The sequence below is a fragment of the Chelonoidis abingdonii genome, chromosome 11 (assembly GCF_003597395.2).
Source record: "Chelonoidis abingdonii isolate Lonesome George chromosome 11, CheloAbing_2.0, whole genome shotgun sequence".
NCBI classification, from domain to species: Eukaryota; Metazoa; Chordata; order Testudines; family Testudinidae; genus Chelonoidis; species Chelonoidis abingdonii.
Window position 1 is genome coordinate 48444483 of NC_133779.1, and position 23690 is coordinate 48468172.

Genomic DNA, 23690 nt, shown 5'->3' on the forward strand with positions numbered 1-23690 from the left:
AAACGGTGAGCGCGCATGCTCAATGCACGACTAAGCCTTGCGGGCGGCCATGCTTGACTGGGGCAGGGGAGGGCGGACGCCATCTTTGTTAAGGCCAAGAATCACGCGAGGGGAACGGGCCGGGCGAGACTTCTGCCCTCACCTAAGATGGCGCTGAGGGGAGCGGGGAAAGAGCAGGGCATTGGCCGAGAGGACGTGCGCGCGAGCCGCCCCTCCCTCCGCTGACTTCCGTCCGGGGCGTGGCTGCTGCTGGCGCGGTCTCGGGGGCGCTATGGGGGCGGAGCAGGGGCCTAGGGGCGCCCGCCTGAGGTGAGTGAGAGGCGGCCGCGCGGGGGGCGGGGCTTAGTGATGGGGCTCGGGGGGGGCCCGAGGGGACAGCTGAGGAGCCAGGGTGCGGCGTATGGGGGGCCAGGTAGGGGCAGTGCGGGCTTTGGGACAGGGCCCACCTTGGGGGAGGCTGGGATACTTGGGGCAGTTGGGGGGCAGGCTGGGAATAATGCGGGGACTGGAGAAGCAGTTGGGGGGCAGGCTTGGGATACTTGGGGGCAGTTGGGGGCAGGCTGGGATAATTGGGGGGACTGGAGAAGCATGGGGCGGCTGAGTAAGGGGGGAGCATGGAGCAGCATGTGGCAGGCGGATGACTTGGGGGATGAGGAGAAGCATTGGGGCGAGCTGGGATAATGGGGGACTGGAGGAAGACATTGGGGCAGGCTGGATACTTGGGGGGCTGGGGAAGGTAGCTGGGCAGGTGGGATGGGCAGTTTGTGGGCGCAGTGGGATATTGGAGGGACTGGAGAAGCAGTTGGGGGGACAGACTGGTGATTAGCTTGAGGTCGGCAGTTGGGGGGCAGGCTGGGATAATTGGGGACTGGAGAAGCATTGGGGGTAACAGGCTGGGATACTTGAGGGGCTGGGTGGTAGTTGGGGCAGTTTGGGGGCAGGGTGGGAATAAGTGAGGGGACTGGAGAAGCCAGTTGGGGGCAGCTGGCGAATACTTGAGGGCATGTGGGACAGCGGGATAATTTGAGGGGCTGGAGAGAAATTGAGGGGCCAGTTGGGGCAGGGTGGGAAGAGGGCAGTTGGGGGGCAGGCTGGGATACTTGAGGGGCCAGGGAGGCAGTTGAGGAGCTGGGGGACAGTGGGAGGCTCTGGGATGGGGTGGGAACAAGGTGAGACAGAGGCTGAGGAGGGGCAGTTGGGGGATGTTGAGCTGGGGGATGGTCCAGGAAGAATGGCATTTGAGGAGATGCATCTGGGGACGATATAGGGGGAGAGCATTTTGAAGGGAGGGGGGCTTTGTGGGAGGGCAAACAGGGAGAACACTGCAGAGGGACAGGCCTGGGACAGTTTGGGAGGATGAGGCAGGACATATCTTGAGGGAGGTCATAGGGAGAGGGGCAGTTGGGGTGGCAAGGCCTGGGGGTGGGGTGAAGTGTAGCGCTCAGCTTGGGGTGCTGGGGATAAGCCTGCAGGTTAGGCAGTAATGTGAAACAATGGTGGAGTCAAAAAGGGGTGCTGTTTGAGAAGCTGGGAATATAAGAGCCCGGTCCTCTACTCAAGTCACTTCTGCCAAAACTTTCAAATGTCCACTGACTTCTGCATGTGTCCATTTTTGGGTGCCCCAAATTACATACCCTATAGCCTTGTTTTCAAAGGTGCTGGGAATAAGAACTGTGCAGCACCTGCCCCTCCACTCCAAAGAGTAGCCCTTACCAGTGCCCTGAACTGATATGCACATTGCATAGAACACAGGAAAGTTCATGATCTGTACAGTTGATCAGAAGGGGGGAGGGATAGCTCAGTGGTTTGAGCATTGGCCTGCTAAACCCAGGGTTGTGAGTTCAGTCCTTTAGGGGACCGTTTGGGGATTTAGTTGGGGATTGGTCCTTTGAGCAACAGGTTGGACTAGGTGACCTCCTCAGGTCCCTTCTAACCCTAATAATCTATGATTCTAAGAGTAGCTTTGGCTCTTTCCGGACAGCCAGCAGGTCACCCCTGTCTGCTCTTAACTTGAGTTGTGGGTGCTTGCCTCTTCTGAAAACCAGCCATGGAACATCCAAATTTGGGTGCCCAAAAATTGAAGCAACTGAAATCAGTGGATGTGTTTGAAAATATTGGTCTTAATCTCTCCATGACTCATCTTCACTCTGTGTAAAATGAGGATGATGCTTAGAGGCACTGTGAGGCCTTATGTTTGTAAAAGATGTATTTACTTTTTTAATCCTTGGATAAAAATGGTATAAAAGTGTGAAGTATTCATTAAAAATTAGTGATGCCAAGCCACCTAACCAGCCCAGGTTCCCTCTGGTTTAGTACAGAGATAAGAATTGAAATTAGGAGATTCTCAGTGGCCTTGCTTTTGGGAATGTTTGACCTCCTATATTTAGAGAGAGTCCAGAGGCAACATAGAGCTTGGGGAGGCGGTTTCTCACCCCACTTCTGGATGACTCCCAGGACTCCAAGTTAAGGCATTAGTATGCTAACTGGGAGCTCTCTCCTAGTTTGGAGCAAACAAAGGCCCTGTCTTCATTGGCCAAAGAATCACATTTAAACACAGTTGCAGCAAAACATTTATAACACAGATTGGCTAGCTTGTGTTAAAGGGGTACAAATTGTGTTGATCAGCTGTGTTAGAGACTAAGTTGGGCTCTACTTCCAGTCATTGCTTGGCCTCCTTTGACACAGGCTACCAAAGCCTTGTTATGCACAAATTTTGCTGCAACTGCACATGAGCCTACTGGGCAAAGTGAATTTTCTGAAGGACTGGAATTATCAGAAGACATCCGTCAAACCTCTTAGAAAATTATATGGACTTGATTTAGATTTCCCGCAAAGTAATATTCTGTGCTTCTTCATTTTTCAGCTGAGGTTTTCATATCACTTTAACTCTCCACACACCTGTTGGTAGGTAGTGCCCCCATTTTAGAGCTGGGGAAACTGCGGCACAGAAAGGGGGAAATAACTTGCCCAAGATCACACACCCAGGCACTGGCAGAGTCAGAAACCAGAATCTAAGAGTCCTCCTTCTTAATCATTTGCCTTAACCACCAGGTACAACTTCAAGAAAATAGTTTCCTTCTGTTCTCAACGAGGAGTCACGCAGCTCTCTGTATAAATATAATTCTTATTTATGGGTAGTTTTAGACTTCTGGCTGCCCAGGTTCCATGGACTTTTGGGATAGATGAGAGCATGTTAACAAATGGTCTCCATGTCCTTACCCCCAAAGTGGGGGAGTCATTCATTATGGTAGTGGCTGGGGCCCACCGGAGAATGGGGCCCTCTTGTGCTAGGCTTTGTAAAATATGTGTGGTAGACAGCCCCTGCCCCGAAGAGCTTACAATCTAAATAGTCAAAACAACAGGCAGAAGAAAGGCATAAAAGATACAAGCAGAATGAAGAGTGTGGTTTGGAAATTTCATATTGTCTGCATGCTATTTGGGGGGGAGTGATGATTGAATTGTTGGGTTTTTTATTGTGTGGGTCTTAGACAGAGATTGGCAAATTTGAAATTTGGCAGTTATTTTTTATCTTTGTTTTGTGTGGGGAAGCTGGTGTTTAAAAGGTGGGAAGGGAATGCCTGAGGGTGGAAGTAAGTCTTCTAATGAGATCATTGCTTTGACCAAGGCCTTAGGTTTAAATTCTGGAATCGTAAGTGAAATTGTGGCCCCACTGAAGTCAAAGGCAAAACTCTCATTGATTTCAGTGGTGCAAGGAATTTGCCCAGTATATTTAATCAAAGCATTCCCAGTGATGCCAGGCACTCCTCTTCCGCTCTCACCTCCTTTAGAGATTAATCAACTGCCATAGCCCTGCTTCCATCACTTGCAAATGATGGAATTAAAGCAACATTGTCTGTTAGATTCAGATTCCAAATGAAGGTGGTTATTAACAAGACATAGAGGAAAGTTCAGTCTCTTCCCCCAAGGAGCTGATGACCTCAGTAATAAAATCAACACAGTGTATAGAACCTAAAACCAATGCAAACATTTCCTTGAACTTTTAAAACTCCTGTAGGTGGAGGGAAGGCGTTACAAGCCAAACATTGCAGCTCCTGCAGCAGCTTGAGAACCAAACAAATGAAACTAACTATATCCGAAAGTGAAAGCAAGCAGTGTGTCATTGTCCACCATGAACATACTCTGAGAAGTAAACTAGACCTCACCTAGTTCCATTGATTTAATAATCAGTGGTGATACTAATAACCGGTGAAATCAATGTGATTTTTCACCTCACCGTGTTTCTTCTAAACCTCTGTCCTTGAGCAGTGGAGCAGACTGGGCTGAAGGCGTGGACTACACTTGAAAGTTCCACCGGTGTAACTGTGTAGGTTAGGGGGTGTGGTTTTTATGTTGAAAAAGTTATACTGACATAAGCCCTAGTGTGGGCACAGTATTCTGTGTGGGCACAGGTGCCGTATAATGATTTAGCTTATTCCCCTTCTTGTATGGGTATAGCTATACCAGTTTAATCACTTTATTTATATATATAATATATATCCCCACCCTACAGAGGGTTATACTGCTTTAGTATACTGGTATAGTTAAAGTTGTACAACTTTTCTGTATAGACAAGCCCTTAGCTTTCTTAAATTCCATTTGTCTCTTTCAGTTGGTGGTAGCAGTGAGTCATGGTTTTATTTTTATACCTGGTAAAATGGGATACCTTTTATTTTCATTCAGATTGTTGTTTTGCAAGTACCATGTGGTATTTTCAACCTCACTCTCTGGTCTGAGCATCAGTAGAAGTTGTGATAAACCTGTAACAATGTTTGCTGATGTTATGTAAACATTTTGTTGGCTGATAATAAGCAAACCTTTTTTTAAAAAAATTTAAAAGGACTTTCCTTCCAAGAGAATAAGCAAATATGTAAATTTTCATCAAGTACATTTCTCTCATATCTTGGTTACTTGACCTTTATTGATGGAGCCTGAAATTTGGGGCCTTATTCTTATTTACACTAAGGCCTCTCTTGATCACTATGACAGTGTAAAATGGCTTTAAAATAGGCATGAATTACAGTTACACCTTACAGCTTCCTTTCACTGGCAGGGCTGTGTAAAGAGGTCTTAGCATGCCTGGGAATCAAGCCCTTCATAATAGCTTAACACTGTCGATTACTCCAATATTCCATCCGACTGTCTTTGGGTTTCCTGGTAGGGTGCCTGCAGTCACTGGCATTATCACTTCTGTCTTGAGCTGTGTGATTAGGGGTTGTCTTGTCTACACAGGGAAATTGACCAGAATAGCTATTGCTTTCAAAGAGGATTAAACAAAACTGTGAAAAGGCACACTTCTGTAAGTGTGTCCACACAGGGAGCTGTTGCTCTTGAAAGTTATTTCAGATGAAGGTAGAATTTAAAGTATAGACAAACCCTTTGAAGCAAATTGTGTCTAAAGCTGAATGGCTCTGGCCTTTGTATTACATAATCAGGATGTTCTCTGACAGGTATAACTTTTCTACCCTGAACCCAGGGAGGAGTCTTTGAACTGGAATGGGAAATGTTCAGTCTAACAATAATCTAGCTCCAGCTGGATAGTATAACTTTTTTTTTTTTAATGTTTAGTGACACACACTGTCTGGTGGGGGTTCCCAGATTGAGATCTGCGAAGTCTGTGGTGGCTTGGGGCATACTTTGCCAAAGGAGGGAAGCAATATGCTTGATCAATACTAGAAAGCTTTACTGGCAAAATTGGCCTTCCATTGGCCCAGCCTGAGTGGTTAGAGCACAGGCATTAGAGGCAGAAGAGCGGAGTTGTTCACAAAGCAGGCGTTCTGTTCCTTCCTCTGCCGCTAATTAAGTATGGGACCTTGGAGCAAATCCCCTCACCTATGTACTTTTCATTCCATGTCTGTAAAATGGAGCTAACAATACTGGTCTGTACCTGGATATGTGACGAATCCTGTCTGAGATCCTGAGGTTATAGGTCAGATGCTATAGAAATCCAAGCTATTACGCTCATGGCTTTTTCCCGAAAGAGTTTATAATGTATCTAAACACACTTTTCATGGGTCAGGCCTACTGCCAGCCACCTCTTCAGAGTGAAAGAGGAGCATCCTCAACTTTGGAGAGCTCTCTTGCAAGCCACTGCTATGTGGCTGACCTTAGTATGATGCTTTAGAGCCTGTAGATACAAGGGCATGGGACAGAGGTAGTGGCACCTGAGAGGAGGGTAATCACAGAAGCCCGTGAACTGCCGTGGCTCTCTGTCAAATTTCTCATTTATATGCATTTCGGGAGCGCTTGTCACTGAGGGCTGCTGCCTGTGCATTGTACCTTTCCACCTATTCAGCACTGATTTTAAGGGGGTTGTTTTCAGTTTACAGGAATTGCATGAAAATCAAATACCGTCTGTTTCTGCTGATAGTCAGAAACTGACAAAGGGAACCAGTGGGTAGCTCCACTTGCTGCCTTCCATGGCTTTACTTGAGATAGTAAACAGACTTTCTAGTGAGAAATCTGGGGGACCTATTTTCTGCTTTTCTTCTCCCTTATACAGATTGTGAGCTTTCCTTTTGGTTTATGAAACCAGAGATCAGTTCAGGTGATTGGTGTGGAGGGGTGGGTGCTGTACCATCCCTGTTCTTAGCATCTCTACAGCAAGTGTTTTTGAATGATCTCAAGTGCATAAAGGCTAAAATCCTTTCCTGTAATAAATTCCCCCCTTGCCCTCACATCCAGTACTGCATCAGGTATGGGAGGGCAAAGAGTTTATCATCTGGGGAGGCTCCTAACAGCAGAATGGATCCCAACCACCAAGACTTGGGCTCTAGCATTCCCATCTTAGCTCAGCAAAGTGCCTCTGGGCGTTGTCCTGGGGTGCCCCTGCTGCCTTTCTCCTGTTCCTTCATCCGTGCTCGAACTCTCCAAGGAGCTAGGTCTGCTCCAAACCATCAGCTCAAACTTTGCAGCAGGTGAGAAAACAACAGTTCAATGGGAGGTGGGACGAACAGCTCGGAATCTTATCCCAGAGAGAAACATCTCCACAAAGGTTGGCACTCACTGGCTTATGGCATGGTGGGCAATTCAGCGGAGATCAGATGGTGGGTGGTTAGGTGAGAAGGGAGACCTGGGTTCAATAGGGTCAACTGGATTGAAGGTGGAAACTGAATTGTGAGTAGCCTCTTACTGTGTGCTGCTGCTGGAGATCATGGTGCTCTGTGGCATGAATGTCCATATGGCCCCATTGTGTTGTACTGAAACTCCATTCTGATCCCTGACCCTGCGAGTGCAGCCATAGCTGGAGGCATAACGGGTGTTTCAGGGTTATTGCACCAGAGAAGATTATCTAGTAACGAAAGTGATAGTGGCTAAAATGAGCAAAGTTCATCAAAGTACAACCTGCAACTCCTTGGCTGGGGGCTCCTTCAACTGGGATCTTTGCTAATTTTCTTTTCAGGCTCTTTGCTTTCACCTTAGCGGTGCTGCATAATTCTGTGCTTGTTTAAATCTGTGGTCTCACGTCCTCCTCCCTTTAATTCTTATTCATAACTTTACCCCCTGACTTGCATTTCCAATCAGTGAGCAGGAGGGAAAAATTAGAGAAGCGTGTTAAAAAACAGCTGTGATTCATGCAATGAAGCTAATATCTTGTTCAGAGATTTCAGAACATATCACCGTTTACTTTTGTAGGCAGCCTAGAACCTGAAGGGTAGGATCCTGAAGGCCAGCTGCACCAGTGAACTCAGAATGACAGGGGAGAAGTTGCCCTGGTTGCCAAACAATTTTCCTGCTCTGCATGTTCAATAAGAGGTAATATTTAATTCCTCATCCATAGATCGCAAAGCATCTCACAAAGGTCAGTAAGCATTATTTTACAGAGGGGGAAACTGAGGCACAGAGGGGTGTGGTCACATACCTAAGATTTCAGTATATCATAGCAGAGCTGGAATAGTTGGCTCAGACCCATGCCACTCCAAAGGAAAAGTCAAGATAGATGAAGGGAGGGGTTCTCCCTCGGAGTAGGTTCTCCCTTGTTCTAGAGAGCAGGGTGGATTTTAATCATAATTTAAATCAACTAGGAAACCTTGATTTAAGTCACGTTTTCCATTTGTATTTTCTTAAATAAAGATTGATTTTCATTGGTTGGTAATCATTAAAACATATTGATTTGCAGTTAAACATGACCTTTGCACTGTATGTGGTGCTTCTTTTTGCTAATCAGAAGGATACACCATATCTATGCACAATTATTTAAGCAGTTCTATAGTACCCTTGTTGAGATTCTTAATTTTTACATTTTTATTATGTTAGAAAATGGTGACTGATGCATTTCTTGCTAGATTAGTTTTTTTTATTTATGATGAGAGTCAAGCTCTTTTTGGAAATTCATATTGAATTAAAAATGCACAAAAAAAGCATTTAAACTTTTTTTATTAAATCAAACTACCCTAAATGCACTGGATACATAAGGAAGAAAAGTTTATCAAAACATGTATTGCCTTTGAAATTAACTGAGGCCTGGTCTGCACTACAGAGTTAGGTCAACATAGGGCACCTTATGTTGATCTAACTCTGTAAGCGTCAATGATGCCACAACGTTGGTCCTGCTGTTGTAAGTAGCCCGCTACACCAACTTTATAACTCCACCTCCATGAGAGGCATAATGCTTAGGTCGAGGTAGTTAGGTTGATGCAGTGTCCGATGCAGCTCAGTCTGTCAAAGGCAGCAACAAGGGTTGTAAGTGCAGGGCTGACATGCCAGAGCCCCTCTGCCCTGTGTGGGGCTGACAGGCACAGTGGTGGGTCTCCAGGCTATCAGTGCCCCACATTGCCCTATGCTGTCAGTTAAATCAGTAGACGCACCCCTGTTGAGGATGCGCACCACCAACGGAGTGGGTGTAGTGTGGACATGAAAAACTGCAGTAATTTCTGCGGTGACTGTACACCAACCTAACTTGGGTCAATTTAATTTTGTATTGTAGACTTGCCCTGATTTATTAAACAAAGGAAGTATTATCTGTAGTTAATGAATTGAACTGATCATTTCTGGTCACTGTCCTTCAAGAACTAGTAGAGTTTGTCCTCTCACACCTACCTTTTATTCATAGATTGGAAGAGGAGACTCCCAATTGCTTTCTTAACTTTGAACTAGTCATTGAACTGAACTAGTTGAACAAACTGAAGTGAAGAAAATATTTTCTCTGCATCTTCTGAATATGTCTAAAACTGGTTTGGCATGTCCTACTCTGGTTCCAGGTGCTTAGCCAGTGACTTACACCAGTTCAGTGGTTTGATTTGCCTTAGAACTTGTCAGCAAATTTGTACTACTTAATATTTTTGTATTTAAAGTGTTCTTTTAATAGGTTACAATGAATTTAGGTCTTACCGTAGATTGTCATTATTTCAAATTTATTTTTAAAAAATAAACCTGTATTTAATTTAAATGAAAAAAAAAATTTAAATACATTTTTATCCATCCCACTGGAGACTAGCATTATCTGGGCAGCTGATCCACTTTCTGCTGGTAGTATGTTAGAGTGGTTAATCTCAGAAAATGGCAGCTACGGAAAATCAATTGTGTACCTCTTAATTGGGTCAAGGGATAACTGCTGGTAGACTCAGCAACACCCCTATGGGGCCTCATGGCAAATCCTGTTGAGTGACCACATAGACACGTCTATGCTCAAGAGGCTTGAATAAGACAGGTGGGTCCTCATGTACAGAGTTCCTATAGCCACCTTCTGGTTATTTGTGTTCATCTGTTAATGGCAACATCTTGCCTTCTCATTGACTGCTAGCAGACTCTGGGATCCTCAGATTTACCCATCACTGCCCCCAGGTAATCAGAGCTTGGGTGCTGGGTGCCCAAGAGGCTAGGACACTTGTTTCACTCAGGCCCCACCATCATCATTGTTTATAATAACGACTGTTTCTTAAGCAGGCTTAGTCCAGCCCTTGGCTAACAGGAAGGTTACTGCAGGGCCCAATGGAGAAAGGAGGCTTAATCCAAAAAGTCCCTTATTCTCCTCCTTTGGAAGGTAGAGGGAAGTATCTGATGGTCACTAACTTTTCTTCCCCTGCATTCCAGGGAATTATGGAGGACAAACGCAACATCCCGATCATCGAGTGGGAGCATCTGGACAAGAAGAAGTTCTATGTGTTCGGTATCTGCATGACCATGATGATCCGGGTGAGCGTTTACCCCTTCACGCTCATCCGAACGCGGCTGCAGGTCCAGAAGGGCAAGAGCCTCTACAATGGGACCTTCGATGCCTTTGTGAAGATATTACGGGCGGAAGGGGCAGCTGGGCTGTACCGAGGCTTCTTGGTCAACACCTTCACCCTGATTTCAGGCCAGTGCTACGTGACCACCTATGAGCTCACCCGCAAGTACGTCTCCAAGTACAACAACAGCAATGTCGTCAAGTCGCTGGTGGCCGGCGGCTCAGCCTCCCTGGTGGCGCAGAGCATCACGGTGCCCATAGATGTCGTTTCCCAGCACCTCATGATGCAGCGCAAGGGTGAAAGCATGGGCAGGTTCAAAGTGCGGTACCAAAACTGCAAACGTAACGTGGTCTTCGGCCAGACCAAGGACATCCTTGTACAGATCTTCAACGCCGACGGACTGAGAGGCTTCTACAGGGGCTACGTGGCCTCTCTGCTCACCTATATTCCCAACAGTGCGGTATGGTGGCCTTTCTACCACTTCTATGCAGGTAGGTGAAACATGGAGGCTTCCGCCATGACTTGGCTTGGGCACCTACTTGGCACTTTGGGGTCTGAGTGCTGAGATGTCAACACTCCCTGATTTTCAGTAATCCAAAATTATTATTCTTTTTAACAGTACTCCTGGCGGCGTTTTGCGCCAAAACATTAAAAATTCTGCACACAATATTTTAAATTCAGCAAAATTCTGCAAATTTTATTTGTCAAAATAACACTTCATAATCACACCAGTTTCAATTATTTTGGTAATTTATTTCAAAATACTGGTCTGCAAATATGTCTATAACAATGCAGACACACAAATTTTCCCAGGAATAGAGTTAAAGAAACCCCTATGATGACCCAGTTCCTGTTTCTCTGTCTCCTTCACCCCCACAAGCCTAGCCAGGGGGCCAGACAACCTCTCCCCAGCTGTGGGCCCCCCCAGCCAATACACCTGAACGCCCTCCCCTCCCCCAAGAACCCAACCACAGGGTCCCCCTAGCCCAGATACCTATACTCCCTCCCTCCCACAGCCCAGCCACGGGGTTCCCTCTTGCCCAGATACCCGCTTTCCCCCCCACCCCCCCCAAGTTCAGCCATGGCCCCCTAAGCCCAGACACCTGCTCCTCTCTCCCCCGCAGACCCCAGGGACCCAGAGGGAAAGCCTGATGCTTGGTCCCAGGCTTGCATGGAGTTTCCTGCATGCTGCTCTCTACTACCCTCAGAGCATGCTGGGAACTGCAGCTGCCAGGACCCCTCTAGCTCTCTCTCCCTCCCCCCAGCAGTGTCTTCTGTGTGTGAGCTGGGGTCTGCCGGACCCAGTGGCAGCTAGCAGTACTACAGCCCATTTCTGTGGGGGAAAGGAAATTCTGCACGCACAATCTTAAGTGCTGCAAAATTCTGCATTGCGCAGTGGCGCCGAATGCCCCCAGGAGTATTGCATGTAATTATGAAATTCAGAATTTAGTCTACTAATTTTGCAAGCTAATTTTGTAAGCATGCATACAATAAAAAAGTGTATCTCATTCACTGCTATTGAGGTCCGACGAGCACAGGAAATAGTCTCACGGCCGCTGGCGTTATTCTCCACCACCCTATGGCATGTGTGCACTGCACAGTGCTACTCTGTTAGGAGGCAAGCTGCAGCAGTTGTCTGGGGTTTGGGGTGATGGATTCACCCCCTAACCCACAGGATGTGTTGCAGTCTAACTGCCCAGAATGGACCCTGCTGGACTATATGAATACGGTCTAGTTATCTAGTGCGCGCCATGGGGCAGTTAGAACACAACATGCAGCCTGTGGCTTGGGCGGGGAATCCAACACCCCAAGTCTCACAATGACAATTGCTGCAGCTTGCATCCTGTCAGATCCTCCCTACACAGCCTGCTGGGGAGGAGAAGTCAGAGGGGCATGCAACAGAGAAGGGAGAAGAGAAGGATCATCCTGGGAAAGATGTCCAGGCCAGGACTGACCAAGGTAATTAAGGACCCTAGGCAGCATAGGAGGGCAGCTTTCCTAGGGTCAGTCCACCTCTTCTCCTTGTTTGGGAATTGTTTTTACATAAATATTCCCAAAGGTCTCAGAGCAGGGCTGTTATTTCTGTAAATGAGATCAGAGTCCGAGCCATAGTGATTCACACGCATGCACGTGAACTGACGTGGGACTGGAAAGGCGTTTTTCCCTACAAGGCACATGGGCAGAGAGCAGGTCGGTGAGGCATGACTGTTCCCTGAAGCATTGGGCAGGATCAGGTGGCTTGTATCCCATTTGATCACATTCTTTAATCAGTGGAGAGTGAAGCATTGATAGACCTCCACTCTGGCAAGGGAGTGGCACGGTCTAAGCCAGTGGTTCTCAACCAGGGATCAGGACCCCCGGGGGGGCTGTGAGCAGGTTTCAGGGGGTCCCCCAAAATAAATCAGAGAACAGGCCCTATGTTAGAGTTGCTGGGGCCCAGGGAAGAAAGCTGAAGCCTGAGCCCTGCTGCCTGGGGATGAAGCCAAAGCCTGAGCAACTTACCTTCACGAGGCCCCCTGTGGTGTGGGGCCCCAGGCAGTTGCCCTGCTTGCTACCCCGTAATACTGACCCTGGCTTTTAATATACTGGATATGCAGAAAAACAGTTGTTGTGTCACAAGTGGGCTGTGGAGTTTGTATAGCACGTTGGGGGGGCCTCAGAAAGAAAAAGGTTGAGAACCACTGGTCTAAACACAGGACTGGGAGCCAGGAAAGTAAGCATTAATCCCAGCTCTTCTATGCTGTGTATGGCCTTGGGCAAGACACTTGGCACATCTGCCTGGACTTCCCCATCAGTTACATGTGGATCAGACTTGCCTCTCACACAGGAGTGTGGAAGAGCTGATGTTCACGTAATGTTTTGAAAATTAAAACTGCTGCATACGTGTGACTTGTGCTTTCTCAGGTGTGGAATCTGGGTCCCTTCAGGCTTCAAAAAGACTTCTAGGGTATGAAATCCCTTAGCAGAGCCAGGAAATAGAGTTACAAGCAAGTTCAGGTGCGGTTGGGCATCTAAACAAGATGTGCTTGTGTTCAATAGGTTTTAAACCCAGTGCTACACCAGTGGCTCTCAACCTATCCGCATTACTGTACCCTTTCAGGAGTCTGATTTGTCTTGCGCACCCCCAAGTTTCACCGCACTGAAAAACTACGAGCTTACAAAATCAGACTTAAAAACACAGAAGTGTCACAGCTCACTATTACTGACAAATTGCTGACTTTCTCCTTTTTACCATATTCTTATAAAATAAATCAATTGGAATATAAATATTGTACTTACATTTCAGTGTGTAGTATATAGAGCAGTATAAAGTCGTATGAAATTTTAGTTTGTACTGACTTTGCTAGAGCTTTTTCTGTAGCCTGTTGTAAAACAAGGCAAATATCTAGATGAGTTGATGTACCCCTGGAAGACCTCTGCACCCTCAAGGGTATGCGTACCCCTGGCTGAGAACCACTGTGTTACATAACAAAGCTGTACCTTTCAGGAGATCATAGTTCCTGTGCAGAATGCCTCCGAACTCAGCTAATTTGTACAATACAGGTGACACTCGGGCTGTTAGCAAACGGTAAAGTTGCCAGCCCAGCTGATATCTGTGTCTCCCACTAGCTATTTGGTGTGTGTGTGTGTGGCAGTGTGTGTGTGTGTGTGTGTGGCAGTGATGATTGAATTAAGTTGACTGTAACTGGCTGCAACAGATTCCAGAACAATGCAGTTCACTGATTCTCAGGGTTTGCCACCATTAAAAATACAGGCATCCCAGGTGTCCAGCTCACTCCTCAGAGTTGGCAGATCCTATTAGCGATGCAGAGAATTGCCTTGGTATGCGGGTCTTGGACCACTTGCTGGTTACAGTCGGCACCGTTGCTTTTAATGCCACAGTTTTTATTTCTCCAGCTCTCAGGATGCTGTTCTGGTTTGAGCTTCCCAGTAGCTGCTATCCTTGCTTTTGAAACCTGCTCTGCCCTGTTTCATCCAGCTGCTACTTCAACACAAACTGCAGTGTTGGGCTGTAAAATCTCCATGGTGTATAGGTGCTGAAATAGTGTTTTGATTTATTTTTTTTTAAAGGGTGGGGGCATAAGCTCCACAGGTCAGATAAGCTCCATTCCCTCCAAAACCTGATCATTTGTAATTGAATATTTATTTTTAAAAAATCATCTTAACTTCTGTTATTGGGTCAGCTTTCCCAGAAAGGTGGTGAGACCTCCAGGACATAGGCTCAAAATGCCTTTCCTCCAGCTCCGGATGCTCTGGATGCTTCTAGTTTATATCTTTGCACAGCACACTGGTCTTGTTCTGTCAATACAGTCATGCGACCTGCCCCTGAGGCACAAAGTACACCAGTAGAAATGATCCATGGTTTTGGGTTTGCAGCCAATTTAGTCTCTAGAGCTCTCTCCTTGTTTTCTAAGCAGACACAAGCACATCTTAAAATATGAACCTGTACTAGGGTGACCAGATAGCAAGTGTGAAAAATTGGGACAGGAGTGGGGGGTAATAGGTGCCTATAGAAGAAAAAGTCCCAAATATCAGGACTATCCTTATAAAATAGGGATATCTGGTCACCCTAACCTGTACAGCAAATGGGGGATGGGGAATAACTGACTAGATAGCAGTACTGCTGAAAAGGATCTCGGAGTTAGAGTGGATCACAAACTGAATATGAGTCAACAGGGTGATGCAGTTGCATAAAAGGCTAATACTTTTCTGGAGTATATTAGCAAGTGTGTCATATGTCAGAGACGGGAGGTAATTGTCCCATTCTACTCAGCACTGTTGAGGCCTCAGCTGGAGTCCTGTGTCCAGTTCTGGGCACCACGCTTTAGGAAACATTTGGACGAATTGGAGAGCATCCAAAGGAGAGCAACAAAAATGATAAAAAGATTTAGAAAACCTGACTTACAAGGAAAGGTTAAAATCTGGGTATTTTTAGTCTTGAGAAAAGAAAACTGGATGGGGGGACCTGTTCAGTCTTCAAAAATGTTAGAGGCTGTTATAAAGAGGATAGTGATCAATTGGTGTCCATGTCTGCTGACGGCAGGACAAGAAGTAATGGGCTAAATCTGCAGCAAGGGAGATTTAGGTTAGCTATTAGGAAAAACTTTCTAACTGTAAGTGCAGTTAAGCTCTGGAATAGACTTCCAAGGGAAGTTGTGGAATCTCCATCATTACAGGTTTTTCAGAAGAGGTTGGATAAATACCTGTCAGGGATGGGCTAGGTTTACGTGTGCCTGTCTCAGAGCAGAGGACTGGACTTGATGACCTCTTAAGGGCTCTTCCAGCCCTGCATTGCTATGATCCTATGATAAACAACCTCTTTCCTGAAGAAATGGCCATTAAATTGGGGGAGGGGGTGTTTAAAAACTACACATGATGTTATTTAATATACCAAAATGTAAAACCAGAATGAAGAAAGCTATGTCCCCCACAGTGTGGTAAGCTCTTTAGAGAACGCGTCATTTTCTGCTTGGAGGGATGTTGCAAGAAACAGTGTTACAATTCACTAGGTACTACGCTTCTGGAGACTTAAATAGCCTACGGAGCAGTCAGTTTAATATGAATCTTTGCAGATAGTGTGCAGTGTCTTTATATTACAGCAAACAAGCTAGTCCCAGAAACATTATAAGGCACATGAGCAGTGTATATGTATGTAACAAATTTTCCCATCCGCAAAACACGGCTCCTACCCCGTGAAGTTGGTATGGGTGAATGCTGGGAGTTCTGACTGGAAGGAGGTGTGGCACAGCTGAGTATATACATATAGATACATGTCTGTAACTTTACTCTCCCTCCTGTTCCCAGAACAGCTTTCTCGCCTGACACCTAAAGACTGTCCACACCTCCTCCTCCAAGCTGTATCTGGGCCACTAGCAGCTGCAACGGCTTCCACTCTGACCAACCCCATGGACGTCATCAGGGCTCGCGTGCAGGTAAGAGCTTGGCCTAAAGGTAATTTGGTCTAGAGGCTAGAGGACAGGACTGGAAGTCACAAAGCATAAGTTCTGTCCCAGCTCTGCCACTGATCTGTGCAGCTGTGAGCAAGTCACTTTGTCTCTTTTCTCAATGGCTTCTAGCATTTATTTCTAGGTGTTTCGATGGATTGTTGCATATTGGGTCTTAAAAACTCCTGTGCCACACATTCCCTGTCTGTAAAATGGGGAGAATACCCCTTGGCTTTTTCTCCTGTTCTAATGTCATTAAAGGCTTGTCCAGAGTGGAGTCAGAACTTTGCAAGCTACAGCCACGTTGTGAGACTGTTGTTGGTCACAGGGTTCCTGGACTGGTATGAACAGAGAAATGATACTGTGTAAATTTCATGTAACCTTGCTACAGACTAACTTCTAGGGGAATCTATAGCATTGTTCTCAGGGGAAAGATCTCTATCCACAATGGTCATGGAATCCATACTAGTACCCTGGCAGAATTTAAATTTAATGATACCAGCCTGCTTCTCCAATGTATTTTATTTGGTTTATTTCCTGACCTGATGAGCACAAAAATACCCACCTGATTTCAGTCCCTTGCTGCCGCTATGAAAAGCTGTTCTTGTTGGTCAAAGCTCATATTTCGTTTTTCCTCTACACTTCTGATCTCCCATCTCCGCTCTCCAGACTGTAACAGCATCGGTACGTAAAGAGCTGCTGTGAGGCAGTGAGCAGAAGGAGCCAGCCAGAATAACCTATAACTTACACCTGCATTGCACACTTTCATCCCCAAATGATATCCATGTAGCACTGCTGAAAGGCAGCCACCTCTGGGGATGTGGGCAGCACCCAGGAGGAAGTGAAATTCTGCCCCACGACAAACTCCAGGCTTGTGGGGTCTCTAATGTAAACGCATAGGGGGATGCAGCAAACATCAAATAATGCAAGTGCTTAAATTCCTCTGTGGTCAGGTTGTTGCATAATTGCCTTGTCACAGGGTGGGCTGGTCCTTTAAGGGAGTTGGGTTTAGCTGCACATGTGACTAATCAACTGTCTCGCAGGTGGTGAGATGAAAATCCCAGCAGCTCAGTTAGTTGGGAGTGCTGCAGAGGCTCCTACAGGAAACCCTGGGCTAGGGAAAGGACCTGGAAGGCGGCTTGCCGCACTAGCTAGCTGCAAGACATGACTCAGGATCCCACTGGATAGGCAGCAGCAGCAGCAGAAGCCCTCTGAGGCGTAGGTCTTAGGAGGGTTCATGTGGCAATACCTGAGTTACCTGTGCGGCGATGAACTGTGTTTGTGTTTGAATAAATGGATTATGTGGAAAAGGGAACAAAATATTGACACTGCTGGGATCTTCACTGACACGCTGGCCAAGGAGCTGGCTTCTAGCTTACACGGGAGTGGGGAAACTGAGGCAGGGTCTGACCGCAGGTTTGCGGAGTCCCAATTACAGTCGTCTTTGGGGTTTCTTGCATCTTTCTCTGGAGTAGCTGGTTCTGGCCGCTGTCCAAGCAAGGACACTGGATTAGAAGGACTTTGAGTCTGATCTGGTGCTCAAGTTTCTATGGTTCCCCCTCAAATTAAAACCAGAAGGCAATTTAATGGTATACCTCTTGAAGGAGCTTGACAGAGTGCAATATCTTCCCATCTTATTGCAGAACAACCCCTTATGCAACCACAGATGCAGTTGTTTTATCTGCCGTTGCCTCTCTGAGCAATTGCCTCTCTTAACTGTTTCACTTTTGGGTTTGCAGGTGGAAGGCAAGAGCTCCATCATTCTTACTTTCAAGCAACTAATGGCAGAGGAAGGCCCATGGGGCCTCACTAAAGGCCTCTCCGCCCGTATCATATCGGCCACTCCTTCCACTATCGTCATAGTGGTGGGGTATGAAACGCTGAAGAAGCTGAGCCTCCGCCCAGAGCTTGTGGACTCTAGACACTGGTAGCAAACAGTGAGTGAGAGCGCATCTTATAAACCCTGTGAATTCAGACCTTGGTTAAAAGCTCAGTGAAAGAGAGACAGCTGGGGTTCTCCTTGGTCTCCCTCAATTACAGGATTCTGTGGTTTCACAGCAAAGGACAGAATCAAGAGCAGCTGCAGTCACCTCCTCAGATCTGTTGCAACACAACATTCTGCTGCTGTTTGGGGGGAAAAAAAAGTATGGCAAAGTTTTTGACTAAAAATTCATTCAAAGACGACCAGGTCTGTGAGTGAAACCTAACAATTTCCTGATCTCTCTTAAATTAAATCCTATCGGTTTAAGCAAAAAAAAAAAAAAAAAAAAAAAAAAAGTTTATCTGAAATGAATTTAATCTTTTCATTTTGCAAATTCCATATGGGGGAAGATGTACAAACTCTGGCAGGGCCTCCTGTGGAAAGTCTCTAATTACATGAAGGTACTGTAAAAAGGAAAAATATAATAATTATATGTACATAGTAAAACTTTCTCAAACATCCTTTTTTATTTTAAAAAATGAGGAAGAGAGTAAACAAATACCGTGGATAGTTTTTAAGACTCTTGCTTACCCACTTTCTAAATAGATGTGTACATAATTTTTGTATATTCTTGGAAACTATTTCACTTCCTCACACAACTTCCAGTGTCAGAGCTGGTGTTCTGATGCTCACCAGAGAGTTGAGTAACATTTGAGCTTTTGTTTCTTAGGCTAATGGAAATTATGGCTCCTAATCCTGGTTTTAATCATTTTTTTTTTTTTTTTTATTTCAGGGTGGGGCAGGGAGGGGAGGACATTTATTGAGGGACTGACTGGTTAACTTCGTGCCCTTGGCAAATGAGAGTGTAAACGTTCTACATCCAGTGGAAATGTCTGCTGCTCCCCACCCTTAATTTCTTTAGGCACAAACAAATCCAGAGAGTGATGGAAATGCTCAACTTCTCTGTCTTTAGGAGCAAATTAAACTGGATGTGACTAAGGAGTAGGAGCTGAACTTGCTTTAATTAACAGAGAATGCAAGATAGAAAATTGCTTCTGCCTTTCCATCGACACCTGATAGTTGTGCATGTATCAACGACTGAGTAACGGTTCTTTACTACAAAATAGATCAAAATCCTGTGTCTGGGGAGAAGAAGGGGGTTTAAATCCATTTTTGCTGTAGAGAAAAGCATATTCCAAACTATGGTTTGTCTCTTACCAAACTAAGGCTCCTAATCAAGTTGTGCAGCACGAGCCTGTACTCAGTGAGTTAGATTCTGTTCTTAGTCACGTTACCCCAGACGTGCGTTCATCCTGTGATCGAGAGCAGAATCTAGCTTCCAGGTCTTGCTTTTCCTAGCTAGTTATAGAGGTGGTGGTGGCTCAGTGAGATCGAGTAGATAACCGACTACTTCCAAATACTGATTTGTATATCACAGATTGATACTTGGCTGCCTGTTTTCATCCATCTGACTACCTTCATGAGGAGTTCTTGGTGCCGACCCTGTTGTACTGCAGCTATCCACCTGTCTTCTAGCTCTCAGTAGAGCATGGGTTTCCCCTGAGCCCCACATGTGCTCCTGGTTTACTCTGCGGATAGAGTGAGCCCAGCCAGCCCTGGGGCACAGAATAGAGGCTCAAAGTACAGACTCCCTGCGTGACACTGGGCACTGTGCTCCAGTTCCCCTTCTATAACATGGAGAAAATAGTACTCTTCACATGGCGTGTTATGAGGGTAACCATGACATGCATGAGGTGCTAACACACCATGGTGATGGCTACCATATAGGAACTAGACTGAGGCAAGAAGGCCAGCTGGTACCTCCAACATCTTATCCTGACTCTGCTCTCCTCTGAATGCACGGTGTATAGAACTCCCTTCTTCAATACACTATAGTCCGTAATATGATACAAAAGCCTGGTCCCTCAGAAAGATGGGGCAAGAGGAGAATATCAACATTAAGAATCGAATCACATGAACTTGCAGGAAAAAAAATGTGGGTCCTAAACCAGTAAATGTAGAGAAAGTTTTGTTCAAATTACCTGGGATCGTGAGTTCTGTTCCCGGGCATGCTGCAGGAGGACACCCTGCTTTGTGTGTGTTATATATAACGTACATATGAAAATCATAAATGATATGCAAGTGAGGTGTCAAATATAGCAAAAGATTATAGTCCTACTGTGGACTCTAAGACTGTAACTAAACTGAAATTGTATCCCATGAAAAATTAAATCGTCTTTCATTTGAAAACAGAAAGTTTTCTTAACTCAGACAGGTAACTTATGATTTCTAGTGGGAAACGATATCAGATACTCTGGAGTCATGTTACTGTTTTTAACTATCTTTGATAGATAACTGAATTGAGTGACCTGGAATACATCCCCTCATGCAGAGCAGACACCATGCTATAGCTGCCAGACACTGATCCTGAACGAGTGGAAAAGCACTGACCAAATGGCCAGAATCTCCTCTCTGAAGTCCATACAGGTGGCTGTCACTGAAGTCTGTGGATTTGGGGGCAGAATCTGGCCATAAATGATTAAATGTAGCACAATACAATTTTTTAAAAATAAAACAGCAGAGGCTTCAAACAGCACACAGAGGCTGGTAATGCCACTACATGCTTCCGCAATTGAAAAGAGCTGGATTCGTCAAATGACCCATTTCACACTTGAGCCAGTATGACAAACCAACTCAAAGCAGCATATTCAACAAACAGCGCTCTGATTTTTTTGATTTTTTTTTGTTCTTGTTGAAAGATATTTGTGTTTGAAATCTGCTCATTCCATAATAGTGGCTTCTACAGTGAAGGTTATAATCCTGTCTTTCGAGACTGGAATGTTCACTTGCATAGTATCCATGTCTTGATCTGTAGAAGGAAATGGGACATGGGTTGTACGAGGATCCTTTTTTTTTTTTAAAAAAACATCAAAGTATCTGACAATTTCTAACAAGTGAGAGGGTAGGGTTTTTGGGGGTGGGGCACGATCTTAATGAGTTTATGTATCTAAGGAACACTGTCAAATAAACCTAGTCAATTGAAAAAGAACTGAAAGTAGGCTGTAGCTATGGCTACCCTACAAGGCTTTTAGTGACATGGCTGTCCAAGAGCCATGCCGCTAAAAGGCACGTAGTGTAGCTGCTGTTTGTCAGCAGGGGGGAGCTCTACTGCTGAGAGAGTGCTGTTCGTACCGGCACTTTTCATTGGTAAAACTTTTGTCATTCGGCAGGGTGTTGTTTTTTTTTTTAACACCACGAACAACAAAAGTTTTGCTGATGACGTGCCAGTGTAGACAAACCCTTGGGTTCTGCATTTGCCTGTGGGGTCCCCCTGACAATTTTTGTGCTTTCACAACACTTTCCTATTTTTTAAAAACATTGCTTTCACAGTGCAACAGGAGAGATTATCACAAATGAAGAAAGTGATGGTAGTTGAACAATGAAAATGATTATGTGCAAAGTGTCAAATTTAAATATATTGTGCAAGGTTAAACATTCTGGAAAAACATAGCCTGAGGCATGTGGTACTTGAAACCGCAGTCTCTTCTGAAACTGGCTAGATAGCAAGTTAAGTGTCCCTTCAGACAGATGTGCAGTTCAGCTAGTCTGGATTTAACTTTTACAAGTGGTGCAGCTTTGTGCCTACATTTTTTCTGCAGGAATCTGTTTTCCTTCTGTTTTTCTGCACGAACCTGGCATCTCCAGCCATCTGTTTTGTGCCTAGTTTGGATTATTCCTCTTCTCCACGTAGTTCAGATGTAATTGATCACTTTCATTAAACCATCAAGCCTCAGTATAGCCAATCAGTCCTTAAGATCTGAATCAGGGGGAGGTTTCCACTGGAGGGGATGTCACAACAAAATGATAGTACATTGTACTAATCAGCTTATAGTGGCTAAAATGTGTATCTTTTCTGGCAGATAAAGCATTTCAAACCCTTTGTGGGTATATTCATTTGGCCTGGTTTTTCTGCTCAAGGGCATTTATCAGCTGTGGAGTGACTATGTTAATCTCTGCTGTGACACCTTGTGGTAGTACAGTATTTCCATTGAATTTTGCTCATCTGTTACCATATTGTCATTTATTGTTGATGTCCCCACCCCCAGCCTTTCTGATATGCTGCTGGTTTTTATGTACAGTAGATGATCATCTCATCAGTAAACTGATGAGTGGGTATAATTGTTTCCTGATGACATCCATGCATGTGTTTATCCCAAGTGCAAACCCCTCTAGATAACTGAGTATTTTGAAGTTTTGCCACTCTCTCAGGCCCAATCTTAATTTTTATTATATATAGTGGTGTGATCTGAACTTTCCCATACCTACATGCCAGTCTGCAAGAAGAAATCTAGGAATGGAACATTGTAGGGCTTCCATTGTATTAGAGGAACTGATGTGCTGGAATAAAGGGGGTCCCAACACAATACAATCTTTGAATGAGTTTGGGAAGTTTGAAAGCCATGATGTTGGAATCTGACTGCCTACGTCTGTCGCAGTGGGAGTACAGAATGATACGACTCGGTGCCTGCTCTAAAATATGATGCTGGGTGAATGTATTGTTTATGTTTAACAGGTTTCACTGTTGCACTGTAATATGTCTTTGTGTAATTAAAGTTTTTATTATTTATTTGATCATCTTATTATCATCTATCACGGTTGGGTAATTTACATTTTGCAGTGTTTGCAAGGTAACTTGATTTTTTTCCTACTCTCTGCAAAAGTAGTCTGTTTTGTGTAACAGCTTATTAACTGCAGCCCCAATCTTTTACCGTTACATTTCTACCTATAACATCTAAGGTGGGATAAGTCAAAGCGAAACTTATGAGATGCAGCCTGATTCTCCTTAATTTATACCAGTGTGAAACTGTTAATTCCATTTACTTCAAGAGTTATGCTTAACTTATGACCATGTAAGTGGGTGCAGGCTTAGGGTGTCTGTTAAACACTTATTTCAGTAGCACCTAAAGCCCTCAACCAGATAGAACCCCATTGTGCTAGGGCCTTCACAAACCATATTATAAATGACAGATTCCTGTCCCAAAGAGCTCCCAATGGATGTGGGGACCTCCTAAATGGTGGCAGCATACTAATAATACAGGAAGGCTGCTCTTGATGATGGGAAATGCAAAGGAGAAGGCTCTTGTACTCCTCAAAGTGAGCTCTTGTGAAGTCAGTGCTAGGCCCACTTCCAGTCATACTTTCATGTAAAGGGATTTGTAATAGTATGTCCCTTACACCTGCTATCCAGCCATGTGTTTCTCTCCTAGGGGAGTGCAGAAAAGGAGTAACTTATTGCAGTGCTTTACAAAGGTGAAGCAAATCACCCTATGTGCCCTTGAGATGTGGATTATCCTTGTACTGCAGAGAAGTGAAAGTGGCGCACAGCACTGACCTGACTTTCCTAGTATTACTGAAGCTCTTGAGTCAGGCCCCTACACACTGAGATTACTTTTAAACACATGGGCCTTTTAAAAAAAAAAAAAGGAAGCTATTAGTGTAGTAGATAGTTATAACCCATGTCATGGAGTGGAACCTCATGAGGGTAAGGGCTGTACAGAGGCAGAACACAAAGATGATTCCTGCCGCAAGGAGCTTCCAAGTTGTTCGTTCTTTGTTTTCTATGGCTGCACAGTGCATAGGGGTCCCCTTTGCAGCTTT

At 45.1% G+C, this 23690-nt stretch overlaps 1 protein-coding gene across 2 annotated transcripts; it reads left to right on the plus strand.

Moving 5' to 3' along the window:
• Nucleotides 1-222: 222 nt before the first annotated feature.
• Nucleotides 223-22659, plus strand: SLC25A44 (solute carrier family 25 member 44). 2 transcript variants are annotated; one of them, XM_032792142.2, is made up of 6 exons: nt 223-309; nt 7633-7752; nt 10030-10657; nt 15972-16099; nt 17851-18048; nt 20384-22659. In XM_032792142.2, exons 3-5 carry the CDS (start codon nt 10036-10038, stop codon nt 18040-18042), a joined length of 942 nt encoding a protein of 313 aa, XP_032648033.1. In that variant the 5' UTR covers nt 223-309; nt 7633-7752; nt 10030-10035; the 3' UTR covers nt 18043-18048; nt 20384-22659. The 2 variants fall into 2 exon arrangements, with proteins under 2 accessions (XP_032648033.1, XP_032648034.1); XM_032792143.2 differs by lacking the exons at nt 17851-18048; nt 20384-22659 and having other exon boundaries at nt 239-309; nt 15977-16090.
• The last annotated feature ends 1031 nt before the right edge of the window (nt 22660-23690 follow it).